Here is a 23717-nt window from a genome sequence, read left to right as displayed (position 1 = left end):
AAATATAATTAAAGCAATTTAGTTATAATTAATAATGCAATACAATACTTCTAAATTAAGTTTACTAGGATTCAGTAATCTTAATTAGGCAATATTGTTTTGGATTATTACAAGATGATATGTTTGATGAACTTAATTAATGCTAATTTTTAAAATATGTTTTGAACTATTATGATGTTATTTGAGAGTTTATATAATTTTTAATGTGATATTAATTTTTATTTTTTGTACTTTATTTTTGATGTAATGGTAGTGATGATTAAATTTTGCATATTTAATATTTGTTTGCAATTAACCTAATGAATAAGTTTTATTGAAATTTGGAGGCTATGTTCTCTAAAAGATGTATGCAAAACCCAATTCTGTATAAAAATAAAATTCTTGTTTTGACTATCAGGAAAAATGTCGTCATTTTTTGCATAGACATTTTTAGATACAAACAATATTATTTTACTGTATAAAAGATGTTTTAGTCTTATAAGATAGACAGATAATATGGTTTTTTTTTTTTTACTAAAAATTTTATACTGCTAAATAAAACTTCTCTATTAAAATGACCCATTGCAGTTATTTATTTATAAGTTTATTGGAAAAAATGGTTATTATATGAGACTATATTATTTTCTAGTTTAAACTTGTCTTCCTAATTTATGATATAAAGTATTTTTAGTTAGTTATCATGGAAATGTAGAATAGTCTGCAGCAATTGTAAATTAGAAAGCAACATTTGAAAGAACGTCTTAACACTTTAAATACTAAAATTGATGTAACTATTAAATAAGCCTGTCAACATTTTCCTGTTACAATGAAACATTTTATAATACAGTTAGCAAAATAATTTATATAAAACCAGGTTTATAAGTGATTTAATTAATTAATTAATTAATTAGGCATAAGACTGAATATTATTCTCTAATTCTTTGCAAATGGTGCGTTTATTTTACAATAAAATAATTTTTATATCTAAAGTAGTACATTATTGGTAACTTGAATTTAAAGAAGTAAAACTAAAATGTGTCTAACGTACACACTGAATGAGACTAACTACATAATTTATATTAGTTTAAATAAATATTATGTATAGCAGATGCTATATGTAAATTATAACAGATTCATTACTATTTTCCTGAAACAATAACATTGATACATAGAAAAGAATAATATTAATCAATATTTGTAATATAACTCTTGGAAACCATCTACATAAGATGTCTGTCATATTAAAGCTTTTGCTGTATTTCTAGATACATAAGGACAGTTGGTAGCTGAAGATGTTTGAATCCCATTGATAAGTCATGAAAAATGCTTTATATTAAAGAGTTTACATTCATAGTGTTGCTATTTTTCATGACAACTGAAATTGACTCTTAATTTTTTACAAAATTAGATCTGCAAGTTCTATAGAATATATATCCTCAAAATTTCACTGAAACTTATGCTAAACTCAAATTTTAAAATTATAAAATTTGAAGCGTTTTGACCATTATAAATACAATTGATTCATTATTGATAGTAAGGACAACTGTATTCTATAATTTGGTAATTATAGAATATGTACAACTTCAGTTATACATATTCTAAAATTGGAATGATACAGAGAAGGTTAGTTTGGTTGGCACTTGTGTAAGGATTACATGCAAAATTATGAAGATTTCTGCATTTTTTTAAAAAAGAAGATAATGCAGATTTTCTTATGGATGTAGTGCTCAACATACAACATAAATGTAGAAATTAACTGTTTGATGTAGAAAAATTAAGAAACATTTGAATAATTAAAAATTACTGTTTCTACCTATAATTTATTTCAGTAAAAAATACACCAGCACTGATGGTCTAAAAACATTTGATGTATTATGTCATCAGATTTTAATAATTAAATATTTATAATTGAAATTCAATGATATAATTTGAAATACATATATTTATATTTGTATAATTTGAAATATGTACCTTTGCAAATATATGCTTTTTTTAAATAAATTTGAATTTTTAAAAATATATTTTATTAAATATATTTGTATTAATTCATTTAAAAACATTTATTATTATATGTTTAGATGGAAATGTTTTATCACCAGAAAAGGATGAAGGTGATAAAGTGGAAGCTCCTTTATCAGCTGCTGGTCAGAGATTACAGTTGCTGGAAAAGCAACTTAATATTGAGCTTAAGGTATTTTTAATTGGAGTTTTAATATAAATTATAATAAAGTTCTATTACTTCATTCAGCTATAATTTCTATACAGTATAAATAATTGAAACACATTTAAATATTTATTACATTAAATATGCTAATATGAAACATTGAATTCAGTTCATTTTTTTAAATTATGTTTCCATTTTTTATGTTTATTATATTATTGAAAAATTAATTAGTTATCAATTTTTAATGTGTTTTAAGTTTTTGTCTGTATTGTGAACTTCTTGTATCATATATAAACCATATATAAATGCATAACAATAAATTTAAAAGTTTAGTTATTTTCAGGGTTCCTACTCACCTGGAAAAATCAGGGAATTTCATTAGTGTTTGGAAAAAGTCATGGAAAATCAGGGAATTAGCCTCCTTCGCTGCCTTTTCTGTCAGTTTTTCATTTTAATAATTTCAATTGCATAACAAAGCAATTTTTGATTTATTTTCCTATTTATTAATATTTTATAAAGTTCAGGAAATTTATTAAGGGGTAAATTTAACAAATATATACCTTTGTACATGTATTATACGTGATTTGTTAATGAATAATAAATAAATATTGTCTTTTTTTCAAAGCCACTTAGCTTTATGGTTGTGGATTAATAACAGAATAAACTATTTTAATTTAATAAAACAATTCATTTTTTATCTTAATAATTTGGTAATTATAAAAAAGAATATATAACTGTTAATTAGAAAAAATAACTAATTAAAAAGTTGAAGAAGCACAATATGTGTGCATATGTGTGCAGTAAGTTAAATGATGTTTTATTTTGTCAGTGTGCCACACTGTAAGGGATGTGAGGATCAGAGAATTTGTACAAAGTTGGTCAAGGGAAGTCAGGGAAAGTCATGGAATTTAAAAGAAAAATTTGAACAGAAATCCTGTATTTTACGAAGGAATTATTAATAACTTCATTAATGTCTCTATAATCATATAGTTTAAAAATCAATAATTTATGAATTATTTTAAAATATATTTGGATGTTTTTTCAGCTTTAGTATTAAATCATGTAATTATTGAAAAACTTTTTAACATTAATTTTACAATAGTATACTAGATATAGGAAAATTGAAATATTATACCATTAATAAAAGTTATTTGAATTATATTGTCTGTAAATTAGTAATATCTAATGTTTAGAAAAGTTTACTCCTCTAAATATTGGATATTACTATTTGCTGCAAATGTTTTATATCCCAATACCTTCCTTAATTTTTCATTTATAAAATATTTTATTGTAAATTTCATAGAAAATTTACAATTAGATTACTTTATTTATTCATATTATTAAGTAAAATTTGTCCTTGTGCTTTTTTTTTATGGTTCAAAGTAATGATTATAATTAGAGTTTAATTATTAAATTGATTATGACTAAAGCTGATTTAAAGGAAATGAAAATTATAATCTGAAGAAAGATTCATTATCTGATGATTATTAATGAATGAAAAGTGCTGAAATAGCACAAATACTATGACTTAAAAATATTTGGAACAAATATTATTAATAAATATAAGTATTGACATTTATTCTTTTGTTTAAAAAAAAAGTTGCTGTAGCTGTTCAATTGGAAAAATCTTGTAATACATTATCACATTTCTGTTTTTATAAATTTAAATGCTATTATAATATATTCAAGATATTATAAATAAAAACAAAATATTACAATTAAGTTTGAGAATTAATATAATTATCATATTAATTACTATCTTATTCATCTAATTACTATATAATTTACTTACTGTCAATACTAATAAACTTATTTATTGAATAAAGAAATAATACTTACAATATACCATATTGCTACTTTGGAAGAAAACCGGCACAACTCAAAATGACTAGTTTTGAGAAAATCCCATGCAAAGATTTAACCAAAGTTTAACTGAATATCACTTATCTCTCTCATAACTGCTCCCTAGTGGCTGAATATGCAAGTTACTTTTGTGACACTATTCCACATAAAAATTTACTATATTTTCATTTTGATTATGACATAATTGAAAAATTGCACTTTTTTTGAGTTATGCTGCTGGTTTTCTTCCAAAGTAGAGATATATATTAATTCTAATATTATTTATTATTTTGCATATATTCTTAAGTCTAGCTATAGAAACTTGCTTAAAAATAAATAAATAAATATATATATAATTAGATTCCAGACTAAACATGTGTTAATGTAATCTATAATATTTTTACATGCAAACTGTAATATTACTTATATTTTCCAAAGAAAAATTTTAACATGTGTTTAGCAGAACAAATACTTTTAGTGCTAACATACTGTAGAGGACTTTTGTTGTCATTACAATACAAGGGAAAAAAATCAAAAAACAATTTGTTAACTATTAAGAACTAGTGATGTAACAAATATTCGGTTACTATTCGGTATTCGGTCTATTTTTCGCTATTCGGCCGAATATCGAATATTTAATCACTATTCGGCCGAATACCTAGAAACAGGAGTAAGAAATAACAAAAACACAGTAAATTAATCATTTTGGTATTTAGATTTAATGTTATAGGGTTAGTGTTGTTTGTTTATATTCATTTATAACTTATAACATGCACAAAATAAAAACAATAATAATATTAGTCACAAGTATTCACAATTTATAATTACAAAGATCAGCACATGTACACACCCATTCGTTCAAGAATCGTCGCACATATCTGAGGGTCTGACCCTGCCTATCCTTCTTCTTAAGCGCTCGTCTTTGTTCTTCCCTTTCTCTTTCCTCTATCTCTCTAGTCCACGTATGCCTATGCATACATCATAATATGTGCTCAGGATACTTTCGATTCGTCACTTTTACGTCATAGTTTTTCCATTTTATAATTATGTGACTCAGCCTAGTGATAACGGAGAAAAGAGATAGGACGTCGGTATATGTCACAGTTATGATTTCATAGATTCGAGACAGCTTGGTAGCCCGAATGGTCCCAGGCTTTCGCCCATGCATGCTAAGTGACTTTCATTACAAGCATTTAGCTTTCTGAAGTCTATGACAACAATTGTTTGGCATTGATGGCTGCGAATTTCACACCAATAAGCTGCTTCAACTTGTTTGATTATGTTATCTACTCAATTTCATATTTATTTTCACATTTTTACTTTGGGGACCTTCTCTATTCTTTTTCCATTATTTACATGTGTAGGTAATTTCATTGTTATCCACATTTGATAACAATGAAATTACCTATATGTACTGCCATGATGCTCATGTCTGTTTGCTATAACTGTCAAGAATTAATGCGATTGGCAAAGCATAGTGGCAGTGGCCAATAGAGAGCAGGGTCCTTGCCATAATGCGGTTTGCGCGGCAATTTTCGTACGTGCGTTAATCGAGCCGAATATTCGGCTATTCGGCTTGAGGCTGAATATACTATTTGTTGCAACACTAGTAAGAACATTAATTATATATGATTTATCTCTTCTGCCTCTATTCCATTTTTTAAAAATTTCAATATGTAATCAGTTTAAACACTGTTATTTTCTAGGAATTATCACACAGTTTTAATAAATGTATTATTGTAAATTGTTAATTTAATGTTGTTATTGTATATTTACTAGAGTATCAAAAAAAGTGTTTGTACCTTGTTTAGCTTGTATGAAAGAAAACCCACTGAGGAGGGAAATATTTTAATTTCCAAAATGCATCTAGGTGAAATAAAGTTGATTGGCTAGTATTTTTGGAGTCTGTGGATGTGATAATTCCTAGAAAATAACAGTGTTCCAACAGATTACATATTGAGATTAATTATATAGTAAATATTTATGTATAATTAAAATTACTCAAACACAAAATAATACAAACGGTTTTAATCTAAATAGTAAAGTATATTTTCTGAAATACAAAGTAATATATTTATTAAATGAATTTTTTCTTGTGTAAAAATCTAATTATCTTTCTGTATATAAGAATATCTTGTACAATTAATTTATAAAATTGACAACTAATATTAATATGGTAATAGTTAAAGTATATTAATAAAAATCATATATTATTGATTTTCTAAAATGTAATTATCTTGTAGGTTAAGCAGGGTGCAGAAAATATGATTAATATGTATAGTAGTGGTCATTCTAAAGATAGAAAACTTTTGGCTGAAGCACAACAAATGTTAGCAGATTCTAAAACCAAAATTGAGTATATTCGTCTGATGATCATGAAAGTTAAACATACAAAAGATGATGGTAATGAAGGAAATACAGGTGGTTGTGAAAGTAAGTTTCCTTTTTGTTAAGTTGTGAAAATAATTTAATCTCTCTTTTTAGAAATATTTTATATGATTAAAACAATATTTACTTTGAAAAAAGAAATCGTAATGTTATTTTACTTCTAATCATTTTTTGTTTTATTTATAATGTATTTGTGATTTTATGATATATATCTCATAAACAGCATGCTGGAAAAATTTATTTGAAATAAAAAATATACAGTGGAACCTTGCTTAATTGAGCATAATTCATTCCAGAATCTTACTTGTAATGCGAAACAATTTTTCCCATAGAAATTAATGTAAAATATGATAATGTGTTCCATGCAGGAAAAAATACTCAAATATTTATGTATAACGTTTATTCAAAGAAAATTATACAATATACATTGTTAAGGAGCTTGAATCATCTTCATCATTTCTTTTAGCATGGAATGAACCAACCTAGAATGCGAATTTGATTTGCAGAAAACAAAAACAATCACAGATAATATGTCTGATAAACACACCAAATGATATGCCAAATTCTTGTGCTATGTAAAGGCTATAATTAAATATTAGAAATTAATTAATTTGACTAGAGGTAGGCAGTTATGCTTCCATTTCATATTAAATTTAATAATTATAAATAATTAATTTGTAATTTAGACATTTTTAAAATTTAATTTGGAATTGGTCATTAAATTTAATATGTGCTATGATTGTCGATGTTCATATGTAATATGTGTGAAAACAAGTTTGGAAAAATGTTTGATTACAAGCGACACTAAGATGCTAGCGGAACGAGTGCTAAACACAGACTAATGGAGCAAGTGCACAATCCGGGACTTCCCCTCTCATTGTCACTCATTATGCGAAACATCGCTCATTAAGTAAGACATTTTTTACAATTTGGTTTGCTCATTATGTGAAATACTCATTGTATGAGGTGCTCATTAAATGAGGTTCCACTGTACTTTATTCTATTATTTGCTTGTTGTAAATATTTATAAAAATATAATAAAATTAGTAGTACTTTTGAAACTAGCTATTCCATTTTTAAATTTAAAAATTCACAGTTGCTTTAATGGGGTATTATTTAAAATAAAAGTTTTGTAATATTTTTGTCTATTTTCAATATTAATATAGATTAAAAATGTATGTATGTATATGTATTATAAAAAATTTTAGCTAGAATTAGTTTAGAACTTTTGATGCTATAATATGTCTGAGTACAGATACTCAGACTTATTATAGCATGTTCTAAATTTTATTTAAAGAAACTTAAACATGTATTTATTGCTTATCAAATTATACTGCATTAAAGTAGTTATGAATTTTAGAATTAATAATTTTAGATTTTTTTAAATTTTGTAGATTAGCAATCTTTAACTTAGTCTTGAAGAACATTAAAACTCTGTCAGTTATGAAATAAATTGTGATTAATTATAATATTTTTTCTAGCATTAATTTAAAATATATTTATTTTGTAAATGCTATATAGGTAAACTTCCAGAAGTTATGTCTCCGTTAGAACTTAGGATAGAAGAATTGAGACATCGCTTAAAGGTAGAATGTGCTGTGGTAGAGGGAGCAAAAAATGTAATTAGACTTCTTCAAAGTACAAAAGTTACAGACAGAAAAGCTTTACAAGAGGTTAGAACTATATTATTATTAAGAAAAAAATAATATAAAAGTGTAAAATTTAATTATTATAATTATGTATGTTTTTATATATTCATAATATTTTAAAATGTTTATTAATGATCAATTTTAATTAGTTGAGATTGATCATCAATTAAAATTCAAATGAGTTACTAAGATTGAATAAACGTGTTCTTTGTAATTATATAGATTTGTTTTTATTTAATATATTCTGTTATGATTAGATTATTTTTAGCTTATATACATAAAACATATGGTATATGAATGTGGAGTACAGGAAATATTAAGCATGGATTAATATAACAATGTATTTTTTATAAATAAATGTAAATAGTAAATATTTAACAGCAAATGTTTAAATACAAAGTGATAAGCTAAGGCAAACAAAATAGTTATTCTTTTGGAAGGAAAGATTTCTGTTAATTTAATCCAGCATTAGCTCTGCAAGTCAAATTTACATCAGTTTAAAAAATGGAATACAAAACTAAACTGTTCACATTGATATTTTAGCTTTTGAAGGTTAGAATGTATTATGTTCAGAAATTTAAATTATAAAAACTAAAACTCAAGTTTTAAATAATATATGATAAAACTATGGAATATATTAATTTTTAACTTTAAGTAAATTTGGCTAGTAATTTTTGCACAGCATGGGGAGAAATCTGTTAACCAGCAACCAAATCTAATCTATATGCAAAACTTGTGCATTCTGATTGTTAATTACATTAATGTGTTTAGAGAATATATAATTGCTCCAGAAATGGCATTGAAGTGGGTATTAACTGGATCCTATTTATAATCAAAATGTAATATTCTCTGAACTTTTTAGACAAGTAGTTATAAGTGGCGTAAATGTAATAAAAATTATCCCGAGTGTTTTACTATCTTTAATATATGTGTTCCTGCTTTATCTGGACCTTTAATTTAGTCTTTGTCGTGTCTTAAAATTTTCATCACTGAAGATAATTTCCTTATAATCCTATAAATATTCTCTAAATCTCATATAAAGGGTCTCAAAATTGAAGCTAGTAAGTTTCCTTTTATGTAAGATTGTTTGAAATGCCATTTTTGAATTTCCAATTTGTTCAGTTCTCTGAAAACAACAAGATTAATTTATCAAAAATAGTACTTTTGATAAGCTACACAACATTTGTTATTTTATCTTGTTTGAGATGATTTTTATAATTAAAGGATTTCATGTAAGAAGACAGAAGTTTCTGCTTTCTTTCTATTGATTAATTTTGATGTAGTATCATCCTAAGCTTTGTAGTTTTTTATAGTTGTAATCAGTCAATTGGACAGTTTTCTTTTTCAATTTTATTTTTATATTCACTCCAAGACTGATCATATAAAAATGATTTTTTTTTTTTTGCATTAACTCAATAAGATTTTCATCATAAGTCACTATAACTTTTGAATGGAAAATGTATCCTGTTGGCTATTGTTTGATGACATCTATCCATAAGAATGATTTTGATATCCATAAATGTGTCATTACTAGGCAATGGTCTCAATGATCTATACAAATCCATTTTACTACATGAAATTATATAGCAGAAACTAGTCTTTATAGTACTATGGTACTAAAAGAAAAATGTTTCATTTAATTGCCCATGGGCAATTAAGTGAGTCTGTTTACATGGCTGAGGATTTATGATAACTATTTTAGCTAAATATATTACAGATATGTATTTATATAAATATATCTTTAATATAATGGTTTTCAAACATTTCTTAATATTAAGGATATTAATTTTATTAAAGTAGAAAATGTTACATCATTAATAATTTTGATATTATATCATGTATATGCATTTGGATAGATATCTAATTGAACAACAAAAAATTGCAAACTGATCAATAAACTATATGTAAATCCAGTTAGTATTTGGGATAGAAATGATCTGGAAATACTAGATCTGTTGTAATATACTGTATGTCTTCTTAATGCCCACATGTCAAAAAGCATAAAATTTAAATAAAATAAATTATCTGTTTATTGATTTAGANTTCATGTAAGAAGACAGAAGTTTCTGCTTTCTTTCTATTGATTAATTTTGATGTAGTATCATCCTAAGCTTTGTAGTTTTTTATAGTTGTAATCAGTCAATTGGACAGTTTTCTTTTTCAATTTTATTTTTATAATTAATAAAGAAGAAAACTAAAATTCAATTTGTAACTAATTGTAAAAAGAAGAATTATAGAAATTTCATTAATTTTTTTAACTTGTAAATTTATTTATTTAAAAAATTTTTATAGTTACATTTAATTTTACATATTTAATACTTTCACAATTATTTGTATAGTACAGAATAAAATTATAATTACATTTAATTGCATGTAAATTTTTGTATTTAGTTCAGAATAAACATTTTTCTTAAATTTTAATATAATTATAATTTCAATGTTAATAATGTTATAATTCCAATTTACGCTTTTTATTAATATATAAAATCTTTAGGCTCAAATAAATTTGTCTGAATCAAGCCAAAAATTGGATTTAATTCGAAAATCACTGGAAATTTGTCGTCAAGAATTACCTCCAGGATCTTCCAAAGCAGATGTTTTGAAACATGAATTAGAAAGCAGCCAGGCTGCTAGTCCAGTTTTATATCCGCCCACTATTCATCCCTATGGTGCTAAAGAAACACCTTTGCCTTCATATGGTACTTCTCTTTCTAAACCTGCTGCTGTTACAGGAAAACTTGAAGTCAGGTATATTTAAATTCTAATAAATCATTATATCTTACTACAAATGCACTGCCACTATGAATGAAAAATAAATTTCAATATTTATTTTTTCCATAAAGTAAATACATTAGATAGTTATGTACAGTAATACCCCAAACTTACACGATAGGTGGGACCGAGCGGTAACCGCGTAAGTCTAATTCGTGTAAATCAGGGTATAATTTCGCATATAAATACATACAAATAATTTTTAATTGGGGCCAGAGACTAAAGAAAACAATAATTTAGAAAAAAATGTTTAATAAAATCTTAGATAATACATATGTATAACAAATTAGGCCTATATTATTTTACAATTTTTCACATTTACTTGATTATTACGCCATAATTTTAACATTGTTTCCATCTCAGCGATAATACTGTGACGTTTACGAATGATGCTTGAATTTAAAGATTGAGCATTTTTCATAGCTTCGAGAATTTTTTCTTTGCCTTTTATAATTGTTCTGACCGACAATTCCGGTAGATCAGACTTCTTTGCCAATTCACAAATTTTCATTTTTGTATCGAAGTCTTTAATAATGGGTACGTTCGTAAAGTCAAACGAGTTAAACACATTAGTAACGAATCATTCGAAAAGTCTAACGAAATAGGAATAACGATGACTTCATTCTCGCTTAACTCGTTCTACTTTACGAACATACCCAATGTTAACTTTACATTCCAAAGATAAAGTTTTTCTTTTCTTGTTTGATGCAGAAGAATTAGTTCTACTTTGTTCAGATGACATAGTAGAGTCTCTCGAGGCTCCGTAGATATAACAAACACAGAAATAAATAACACAAAATAAATTGTAGCTATGTGTGGCTTGCATGCGACACATCCGAACATGTAAGCTGAACAATAGTGTGGGGGGAGTGAGTAATCAAGGGTTGCGTGCTGCTCAAACAAAAGACGAATCGACGAGATTTGAAAATCGCGTAAGTCGGGGTATTACTGTATTAATATAATTGTTTTTCTCATGTTTCAAAAATTAAAATAATAAATATGAATGCTAATCAATATATATAATAAAGGTAAGTGTACACTGTGCGTACCACTAAAACTCAAAAACGAGTCCCAGTACAATCAAGGAAGTTATATGGTGTGGTAGTCCTCTATTCCCCATACATGAAGAAGGTTCCTGTTTTTACTTGAAGGGCATCCTGTGGGAGATATAAGGGCTGGAAGTTTTGCCCTCTAGAAATTTCAAGAGCAGTCCAAAAGATTTGAGAGCATTCCAGAATGTTCCAGGATGTTCTGGAACATTGTGGACCATTCAAAGCCTTTTTTGTATGGGTGGCACTACCCATTGGAAGGGGTATATAAAGCAAGATCTGTCATAGGTTTGAATGTCAGTTTCTTATCAGTGATGAAGGGAAGAACTGTAAAAGAAGTGAAAATTCCAAGGTAGTGCAGTGAGTGAATAAAAACAAACAGTGAAGTGTGAGTAGTCAAAGTGATACATGACTGAATATAAATCGAAAATAAAATGTGAAAACTGTGTAAAGTGTACTTAGTGTATTTGTTAGTAAAAAGTTGATTTGATTTATATTTTATACAATGCCCGAACTTAAAAGAGGAGGAGCTCTTGCCAGTTCTGAATTTTCTTTTGATTATTACCGGGAATCTTCTTTTGAATATTAAAGTTGATATCGTCAACAATATTATTTTTAGTTGCCAAAATTGCCCTTTGAAATAGCCACTTTGAATAATAAGAAGCGCAGATCCAAAACGGTTAGGAGTTAAAGGTTGAAATTTGGTACACAGTTAGGGTGCGTCATGAGAACATACAGTAAGAAGGGATTTTTCGAAATTCCCCCTGCAAAGAGAGGGTGTTAACAATGAAATTGGTTAAGTAACAATTGAAGTGTTAAGAGAAAGCGACGTGCAAGATTTACAGATGCAGATGCGGTTTTTTTCATTTTTGCAAGAAATTGAAAATAATTTTAGATCCATCTAAAAATTTTCTAATTAGTCTGGAAATAGGGCAACCTAATTCTTGCATTCTGAGAAAACAAGTAAGATTGGCTATAATGTAATAAACTTAATTTTTGCTATTGTTACTTTTTTCCTGGGCAACGCCATGCTCATCAGCTAGTAATAAATATGATAAAAATTACTGATATATTAGTATTGTAGGGAACCCGTTCTTAATCAGCGGATTCCATCCCATCGGTTCGTCTCACTAATTAATCAACTAGTCCAATATTTCCACAAAAAAAAACTTTATTCTGCTCTCAGGGACCATTACTTCACACTCTCTCGTGTCCTGAATTCCTCTCTCTGAAAAATTCCTTCTTCCCGCGTTTTCTTCCCCGGTCTTAACGGCCCCTCGTTAGCGTGTGTCGATGGATAGATCGCATCTGCCCCGATGAAAATCCCTGGAGAGGGAGGACGAGAAGGTCCGATATCACTACACGTATGTTCAAATTTTTCTATTAATTTTAACTTTAAGTAAGTTATTACTGGATTTTATGACATTTTAAGTTTATACCAATTTTGTTGTAATTTGAGTTGTTGTTGACATTTTATAGTACTTTTTCAATCAAATATGCTTTTGCTTTTGGAGATATTTGTCTTTTAGATTAAAAGTGAATTGTTAGTGAAAATTAGAGAGAAAAATTTACTTAATCATTGAGAAACTTGATAAAAAACTTGAGAAGAACAAAAATTAACATGTTAGAAACTCTGTGTTTAATCTGCAATATATTTATCAATTATTACAATATATAAAATAAGAAATAATAATTTAGGTTAATGGGCTGTCAAGATTTACTAGAAGATGTGCCAGGTCGTTTACCACGTAAAGATCATGGACCTTACAGTCCAGCTGATCTTCGAAATCTGATGAGAGCCAGTAAAGGTTTAACAGGACGAGGTTCCTCAAAATCTTACAGCATTAAAGAAGAAACTTCAAGTAATTAAATTTATTTTAAAAATGAATAAAATTTTAAATTAATATATCTCTAGTCCACGTATGCCTATGCATACATCATAATATGCACTCACGATACTTTTGATTCGTCACTTTTCCGTCNTATCTACATATAAATAAAAATTTTAAAAAATAGTTTAAAGGTAATTATAAATTTTTTTTTACAGATGAAATTATGGCTTGTTTAAAATTAGATAATGTGACAGTTGGACAAACAACTTGGAAACAATGCAGCCAACAAGCATGGGATCAGCGTTTTAGTATTGATCTTGATCGGGTAAGATATTTTATAAATGTAATAAAATTTAGTTGTTTTGAGAATTGCTTTTGTAAACTGACAAATGTAAATATAGTTGACTCTTGATAACTCAAAATGGGAGGGATAAAGAATTTCAAATTACAGAAATTGCCATTAATATAATAAGATTTTTAATACAAACAATATAGACAGACTTAAATAATATGTTTCCTATTTTTACTATTAATGAAATAAGTTTGTTTCATGAGTTTGACATCAATAATCCATGCTTTCTGCTGGACAATGTCTAAGAAAGTTTTGATTGTCTCAAAAACATCTTGTTTTATGTTTGATGTAGCTTCTAGAAAACCTTTTTGAATATTTGAAAAAAGAGAATATTACTTATAAAATTTGATTCTCTAATTAAGAATAAAGTTGTTACTTTACATTGGAAATATCTTTGTATTTTTTGTGTTTTTGTGCTAACATGTCAAGTAACTTCTATATTTCTTCCAACGTACATAGTTAAATGTTTGATTCTATATCATTTTGTCTTAATATGGTTGTGAGATTCTGGACAAATCCCCCCTAATTAATTGAAATTTGATGTCAAAAACATAAATTTTTGAAAGTAATATTTCTGATTTAAATGAAAGAATTTTAAGTTAAAAATGAAGGAAACTGGTAAAAGTCGCTTCCTTCTCAACGGAAGTTTGACATCCTTTTTGTTTTCCCTTATCTTCATAAATTTTGAGTCACATACAGTCTAGTTACCCCTCTGTGAACCCCCACTTTTCCTAAACACGTGGGAATAATACAATTCTCTGATTGGAGAAAATCATCAAAAAAGGGGATTCTTGAGTATCACTCGGAATACGCCAGAAGATTCCAAGAAGGACAGACGTATTCCATGTAAGCTCCATATGGTCAACGCCCATAACCGAATCCCAAAGTTTCTACTAAATGAGTTATTATTTGTTAAATATAGAGAAGAATATATTTATTGATGTGTCTTTAAAGAACTAACCAAGATAAGAACATTCGTATTAATCTGAAATACAGAAGAAGATAAATATATTTTGAGGTAGTATAATTTTGATTGAAATTGTGATCTCTCTCTCTCTGCGATAGCCTAAATAGATATATTTATAATTCCATGTTGTATAAATTTTTCTTTGTTATTAAATACTCATTTTTATATTAAAGAAAGGTTTCTCATAATGTCTGAATCTAAATATTATATCATCTCCATAACTTTCCATTACTCGTGTTAATCCGTGTAGGATAAATTCGATTAACTGGTGTCAAGGATCATGATATGATCTAGACCTTACTGTCCAGATCTTTCTTTTTAACATATTAATTAAAGCCTCAATTTTTTTAAAATACTCGACACTCGATATAATACTAAACACTAAATATAAACACTAAATACTAAACACTCGATTTCTTTAAATAGAAAAGTCATTCTTTTGGACAACCCGATGGCTATTCCAGCAAATAGCCGCCGATTAAGTGATACTAGAGTCTTACCTACTCCATATCCCCAGCTAGCCCCTCACATGGTTTTAAAGTGATCTGTTGAAAATACAACAGAAAGCATACAATATTAAACATGAAGTAAATTCATTGGAATCCTAGATTTTGAGTAATCAAAACATTCTTCAAAACTGTTTGACTTGGAAAACAAAATGCTTTGTATTTCAGGTGAGTTTAAATTGGATGAAAATAAAATTCAGTTTATTAAGAGTTTCATGTTAACAAAGTTTGACTTATCAAGATTCAACTGTATTAGTGATATAAGTATCTTAGTATTGATATGAATAAAAAAATTATGATAGAAATGTTAAGTTGTAGCATAGGAAGAGAAAAGAAAAAAAAAAGGAAATCTTTTTAGTAGCTTGCAATCACAGATATCTTTAGATTAACAAAGAAGCGAATTATTACTAAAATTAATTTAAATTATTAAATGTATATATAATAAACCTATTTCTTCTGGATGATAGTGTTTTCAGCAGATAACTGTATGTGTTGATGTTAATTGCAGTTACATATATGATATTAATCTTCATCGTAAAAGATATCGGATTTTGATTTCAGACAAAATTATAGCTTGGCTGTAAGTATATCTTAGAGTTGTAAATGATCTAGTAAAGTTGTTTTTAAGCAAATGATTACCCTCCATTAAGATGTTATGTTAGTATTATTTTTTTTTAACAACTGTGTGATAATATTTAATCTTAATAAACATTATGGACTTTAGAGATCTTTGCTTTTGCAGTCAAAAATTATGAAGATAGCAGAGCTATACCAAATACTTAATGTCTATCATTTTTAACTATGTTAAGAGTCTATTATATCAAATAATTTAAAAAAAAAAAGACCTGTTAATGAGTCAGCAAAATTCTATCACATAATGATGTTTCAGGATTAGAGTAGCTGTTTATGTACTATCTAGCTGGAGGTTTTCAGATGATTATGGTAAACTGTTTGCAATTTTCTGCATTAATTTTATTCAAGTAAAATGAGATTTATGAGAAATTGCAGCCAGATTGTTAATTTTAGCTCGTTTACAAAGTGTCTATGCATTTGATTAAACAGTGCTGTTTTATAACAAAGCCACTTTACAAAATCAAACCAAGTCTCACCAGATTGAATGACAAGTTACATTCTACAGTACGACTAGCCAAACAATTAGCTGCTTGACAATGCAGCATTAGATAAACTGTCAGATTCTCATATTTAATTCCAATTCTTACCACTTGAGAAGCAAAGGCATTCATCAATATTGCATTGTCTAGTATATCTGTTTCGCCAGAAATATTGGATATAACAACAAATAATGAAAGACTGAAAAATGTGTCTGAATATAGCAGGTTTAAAGATAATTTCAACAAATATCTAATGGAGTTCTACACAAAACAGCATGAAAAATTGAAGGGTTAGAGAAAGAATTTTTGAGGTTATTAGACATGAAAAATGGTAAGATGGCCATAGATTCTGGTGCACAGCGGACATCTATCAAATATTATTAGTGTTCAAAGTATGATGTCGTGAATACAGCCAATGAAGCTCATCTTGTTTTTAAGAAAAAGTTATTTGAGAATCCTATAGTACGTATCATACCTAATGAACAGTGATATATTGATGGAGATTCATAAGTCCTGTGGACATAGTAGTCATGACAAAATGTTATATGATGTTAAAAAATAGATTTTAAATACAAAAGAAGCAGTTGAAATATTTGTTGCTTTATGTCCAAATATAATATAGCTAAGAAAAGTATTGTAACCCAACCAATAGTTTCTAAAGATTTTATGGAAGTGGAGTTGATTTAATTGATTTACAATCAGAAATTATAAATGACTGTTAAACTATCAAGGTAAAAATGCTACTAAATACTTACATCTTAGACTGCTTAAAAAATTTTTTTAGACTTAAAAATTTTTTCAACTTGGAACTCCATTTATCTTAGAGTGACAATGATTAGTAAAAATCTTCGAAGAATTTACAAATATATGGCCAGAATATAAAATTACACATGGCAGTCCTTAACATCCACAAACAAAGGCAGTATAGAATGCAGTAGCCAAGATGTCAAAAATATGCTTAGATCTTGGGTGTGTGATAATAATTTGACAAATTGATCAATTAGGTACTATTTTGTGCAATATCAAAAAAATGCACTGTATCATCCAGTCATTGCCAAATTACTTTATCAGCCTAATTTGGTAGTGAGCCTAAAACTGTTTAAAAAGTTCTGATATTTTTGATGATAATCTTTCATCAATTGAAACCAAGGAGCAGCTAGAAAACCTGCCAACAATGATCAAAAAGTTGTAAAGGACATAGAAAACATTCATTATGATATTTCACAATGCAGATTGCACAGTTCTAATAATTTGATTAGTGAAAATACCTTTTATAACATCAATAACCATAGAAAATAATGAAAATATATCACCTGACTTAAATGCGATGCAGAGAAGATGGTTAATGACATTGCTAAGAAACTTTCCCTATTAGATATTATAAAACTATTTTTCTTAACATACCAAAAATACTATGTATCATGGGGAAAATAGTTGATTTTAGAAACAAGAGTTTATAAGGTAGGGACTAAATTCAGAATAATTAAAAATTGATTCTGTCATTACAAATTACAAGAGTCATTGAATGGTTATAATGATGAAATACCAGAAAGATCAATAAACTACTCTAACCAACTATGACTAACCAATCATTATTTTGTGGTCAAGGATTTCAAAAGTGCTCAAGCAAACTCATGAAAAATCAGTGTCACACTAACAGATGCACATCTATATATATAAAAATGAATGTATGTTTGTCTGTCCTTCATGCATTACTACACCATTTATCCGATTGCCATGAAACTTTGGGCAGTTGTTTAATATACTCCTGTGAAGGTTTCTGGCTTAGTACATTTATCCTACGATAGATGGCACGCGTGTATACGAGCATTTCATCATGAGCATTTCAGCACGGTTAGGAGTTGAAACTTGAAATTTGGTACACAGTTAGGGTATGTCACGAGAACGCACACTAACAAGGGATTTTTTGAAATTCCCCCCTGTGGGGAAAGGGACAGGATTAAGGCTTCAACAATGGAAGTGTTAAGAGAAAGCAATGTGCAAGATTTACAGGCGCAGATGCAGTTTTTTGCATTAAATCAAACATAATTTTAGATCCATCTAAAAATTTTCTAATTAGTCTGGAAACAGGGGAACCTAATTCTTGCATTCTGTGAAAATGGGTAAGATTGGCTGTAATGTAATAATCTTAATCTTCGCTATCGTTACTTTTTGCCCAAGTAACGCTGGGCTTATCTGCTAGTGTTATATAAAGAAAATTCCTTGCAGATCTAAATGTTAGTCTAGTTTATCTTGCATTAATAAATAATACATTTACTATTATTTTGTAACTGATGAAGAAATTTAATGGTTTTAAAGTGTTTTCTCATTTTTATACTTTAATTTTGCACTGTTTAGTATGTCAAACTATCTATCTGTATTTATGTTGTGATTTTACAAAGGTAATTCTTAATTATAATAAAGTACTCAAACATTTAGAGTACTTAATAACAATAAATATTTTTAAAGATTTTAAATGACCAATAAATAGTTAAGTTGATTAGTTATTATAATTATATTATTTCCTAAAAGCAGAAGTAATTGACATACTGTACTTTTTTTTTTATAATTTTCAAGTTTATAATACATGCATTTGATTATGTAATGTATGTTTATTTGTACTTCCTACCATTTTTGTCCCTAATTCTAGTGCATAATTTACATTATGGTAAAGAGGCTGAGATTTCTGCTGCTTTACAATACAGCTAAACATAGCCAGTCGCATTGCAAAATGCAATGTAATGACAATCCAGCTGAAGGTTAGCTTTATTATAAACCGGCACTGTTTAATCAAACAGCTAGACATTTTGTAAAGTGGCTGAATTGTTAATTCAGCCGAAACATATATATAACCATAAAAAGATATTTAATGGCTGTTTATAATCATCTGTTGTCTAGTTATCTACTGTGTACATTATTAGATAAAATTTATAAAACTTTGTTGAGAATGTTTTTTGTAGTCTTGAAACTATGAAACTAATAATGAAACTATGAAATAATTTTATTTTTCTGTTTTATAAATTGATGCAATCTTTTGCTTTATTCATTCTTAAATGTTTAATTCTTTCAATTTTCATATTATTTGATGTTTAAAGCAAGAATGGTTTATTGATTTTTAAATTGATATTTTCAGTCAAGAGAACTTGAAATACAGATTTATTGGAAAGACTGGCGTTCAATGTGTGCAGTTAAGTTTTTACGTTTGGAAGAATTTATTGATGACATTAGGCATGGCATGGCTCTATATCTTGAACCACAAGGCTTATTGTTTGCAGAGGTAAGTTGAAAAACTATTCTTTTTAAAAAAATATAACTATTCAAAGGATTAATTACCCTCGATTAATTATAGATCCTATACATTTTGTGACAGTTACATAAAAGTTACGTACAGTATTATTTTTTTTAAATTGAAAGATTTAAAATTAACAAAAATTACAATTTGCATTTGCAGAATTTGCACGTTTGCGAATTACTCATTCCTGTTTTTAGTTTTTAATGATTACATACAATAAATTATATTATTTTTTCCACGATGCTCATTTTAATAAACAATTTATATGAAATATGTATTTTTCTAAAAGTTAAAATTCATTTAAAGTTATAACACAATAATCATCAAGTTTTTTTTATTTTATAGATTTCTGACACCCCGTTGAAGTAACCAGCTGTATTTTTATTTATGGGAAAAATAAGGGAAAATTTAATGAAAATAATCCCAACAAAAAGTTATAAAATATAAATAAAAAAGTTTGTTTTCCTGTTACACAACGAGTTTTTGATCATCTGTATATATATATAGACTATATAAACTTTAAATTTTATATTCTCTTAATGTTTAAACAANGATCATTGATTATTCCGTTTTATATGAATTCCATGTTGTACGAGTCACTTAGATTTTACAAATACATGTACCGGGCTGTGAACGGCTCACGTATTTGTAAAATTTAAGTGACTCGTACAACATGGAATTCATATAAAACGGAATAATCAATGATCTTATACGGGGGTCGACGTAGAGATTGAAGAATTGAGAAGAATAGAGATTTCAAGAAAAGTTGCTAATATTTTTGCAAATTAAGTAGTTTATACTAACTGTTGTAACATAAAGAGCAACAAAACAAAATTTCACCTGAAGTGGACAAAAAGTAGGAGTTATACAGAATTCACTTACACACAGAAACAGATTTAGGCCTTTAAAATAATATTAAAATCTTTCTTTATAAAATTACTGTATACACTACATTTTGAGTAAACAAGCTATTAGAGAGGTTGCGGCGCAAGTTCAAACATTACTTCTACACGGCAAGCAGAAGTGCATGGTTTACGTTTTAACTCCAAGAAAATCGTCATGGTGGATGTTCACAATATCACATGACTCAGTGAACGTCGCACGTTGACTCACGGGAAATTTGTTGAAAAAATGGTGGAACCATTTGACAACGAATGTTACCAGTGAAGGTAAATAAACAAATTAAACTATTTTGAAGTATTTATAGGATGTTTAATAACACTAAATAATTATTTTTAATTAGCGTGGTGTCTCCTATCGTATGATTGGATGATAGGCCTACCTCATACTTTTGTCGAGGGAAGTAGTGGCTTATGTAAATTCAAAAGCAGCTCGGAAAATAAATTTTTAGGAAATTTACAAATGTATTGCGCTGTTGATAGAAGATGCCGTGGAAGAACAAACCTATCTTAAGATCAGCTATTATGAAGACAAATATATGTAAATTCTATAGGCACTTTACATCACTTGCAAAATATTGAATAATTCAATAATTTCTGGATCAAAATCGTCTGTTTCTTTACAATATTATTCGTAAATGCTTAAATAATCATTATTTTAATAAAATAGATCATAATTTTAACCCCAAACACAAACCTCTGAAGAAGTTTAAGCCGATTGTCTACTTGCCATGCTAGACATAGCGACCGCCATTATTGATCATCCAGAATTGCCAGATGACGGCACTTGATGGTTGACCGTTTACGTTTTGGGCTGAATACAATGGCCGCAACCTCTTTATTGTCTTTTAAAAGATTTCCTTGATAGACATTTTAATATTATGTTGATGATTGACATTGTGATGCTGTTTCTGCAACCCTTGATAAAGCCATTTCCTAATTCCATTTTGATAAAACAAAAATAAATTGTATGTATGTTAGTTAGATGAGCGATAACACTTTCTAAATAACAGGTTTGTTAGATCGTTACTTTTGATTGGATAATAGAATTTCACATGGTCACTATGGAAGGATTTTTTAAAACTTTGTTATAGAAATAACACGATACAGCTATTTATTTTTAAAGTTTAGATTTTAAATTTAATGAAGTATGTTTAAAATGCATCATTTGCCAAAATATTTAAAAAATGCAACTTGAGGGAAATTCTCTTGTAAAGCATGAATGTCACATGTTCCCTGATGTCACTGCAACTTAAGTGTAATCACTGTTTTGAAATCAATGAAACGTTTATTTTATAGTTAATACTTTTGCAAAATAAGTAGCCTATATTTTCCATCAGAACATAAAATGAATATAACCAAAATTTCATCTGCATTGGACAAAAATTGCAGGAGTTATAAGGAATACACTCAATGGCTTTTATATTAGTAATGGTGTTATACATAGGAAAACATTCAAAAAAGTAATTAAAGTGATAGTAAATCTATTACTTCAACATGACTTCTTTGAAGTCACAGTTTAGGACAATCTTGAAAATGTAGATAAAATGATGAAATAGTGACTAGTACCTTTTTGAAGAATCTTTAATTATCAAATGTCACAACTAGTGATGGGACAATTAATCAGAATTGAGAGAAATTTTATCATGATTTCTGATTCTTAAAATTATTCTTTAATGTTTAATAACAAAATTAATTTTTTGTTTCAGGTAATAATTAAAATTGTTTAGATTATGATCAGTAACAATCAAGTGGTATTATATTTTATAGTTTCATTTTATTGCTAAAAGTAAAGAATAAAGTTATTTTGCATTGCCATTTAAGATGTTATGCAAAATTAAACAAATACATTCTGTGTAGCATGTGACATGAAAACCTGAAACTGTAGTAAGAAATATTTTGTTATGATAGTCTTTGTTACTGATATTTCTATCAGAACTAAAAAATAACCAATGTTGCTAGATTTGGCATTTTTATATTTTTTTTAGCAATTTTAAACGTTTTTTGACATATGGAAAAAAATTAAATGTTTTTTATTAATCTATTTTCAGCAATAATAACAATTAGAAGTAGACTACAGTTCTGCCCAAACTTCTGACAAAATTTTACTATGCTTAAAAAGAATTGAAATTGTATCAAAATTGAGACGTTTTAGTAGAATTTGTATTGGAATTGTTAGAAATTTTAATTGTCCCATTATTAGTAACAATTTTATACCAAATTTATGGTTATATATGTACTGCATTTTAATTATGACACTGTAATATATTGCTTGTGATATCATGTAATTTTTATATTTTATGCATTTTGATCTTCTTTATATAAATTCCTATTTGAGATTTCAGATTAGTAGTTGTCATATTAGTTTTAGCTCAGTCTTCTGAAATTTGGCTTTTGTATTTTAATTGATTATGCCAATTGATAAAATTGGTGTAATTATAAAAACAAAGTGGTTTTTAAACCAGTTTTTGATGGTGCAAGTGATTTTGATTACTTTATTATTGATTTTAAAATTCTAGATATCAAAACAATTCAAATGGAGAATATTTAATGAGTGGAATATTCAATTCAACAAAAATGAAATATTAAATCTAGTAAAAACAAGTTAAGAAAATCTATTCTTTTCTTTTTATTTACCAAAGTCAGGTATTTATGTTAATTATATTAAAAATATAAAAATTAAAGGTTTTGAATATTTTAATATTTTTGTATGCATTAGAAATAAAATTATTATGTATAAGGGTGTGGCAGGGATGTACAACATTTTTAGGTTGGGTATAATATCTGCCTTGGGAGTGCTGATCACTATGAAAACAGTTGTGTTTCATTCATTAAGTGATGCCATTTTTCAGTAATAATGAAGCCATGGAACATCATGCTTTTATATTAAAACATTTTTAAAAAGTGGTTATTC

General features: G+C 27.3%; 1 protein-coding gene and 1 non-coding gene across 2 annotated transcripts in view; both read left to right on the top strand.

Annotated features, from left to right (window-relative positions):
- LOC111634030 (serine/threonine-protein kinase N2-like) overlaps positions 1-23717 on the top strand; it is a 64707-nt gene that overhangs the window by 27943 nt on the left and 13047 nt on the right. The window contains exons 3-9 of the mRNA XM_023378707.1: positions 2058-2170; positions 6229-6418; positions 7895-8046; positions 10517-10770; positions 13542-13705; positions 13891-14000; positions 19746-19889. Coding sequence (XP_023234475.1) covers positions 2058-2170; positions 6229-6418; positions 7895-8046; positions 10517-10770; positions 13542-13705; positions 13891-14000; positions 19746-19889 — 1127 coding nt within the window. The remainder of the gene's footprint in view (positions 1-2057; positions 2171-6228; positions 6419-7894; positions 8047-10516; positions 10771-13541; positions 13706-13890; positions 14001-19745; positions 19890-23717) is intronic.
- On the top strand, positions 1555-1664 carry LOC111634037. Its single transcript, XR_002758134.1, has one exon. It is a non-coding gene; the product is annotated as a U6 spliceosomal RNA (small nuclear RNA).

Source organism: Centruroides sculpturatus, unplaced genomic scaffold (assembly GCF_000671375.1).
Source record: "Centruroides sculpturatus isolate CEXI.00-Female unplaced genomic scaffold, Cexi_2.0 scaffold917, whole genome shotgun sequence".
Lineage (NCBI taxonomy): Eukaryota > Metazoa > Arthropoda > Arachnida > Scorpiones > Buthidae > Centruroides > Centruroides sculpturatus.
Note: the sequence above shows the minus strand (reverse complement) of the source record. Positions and strands in the feature narration are given on the sequence as shown.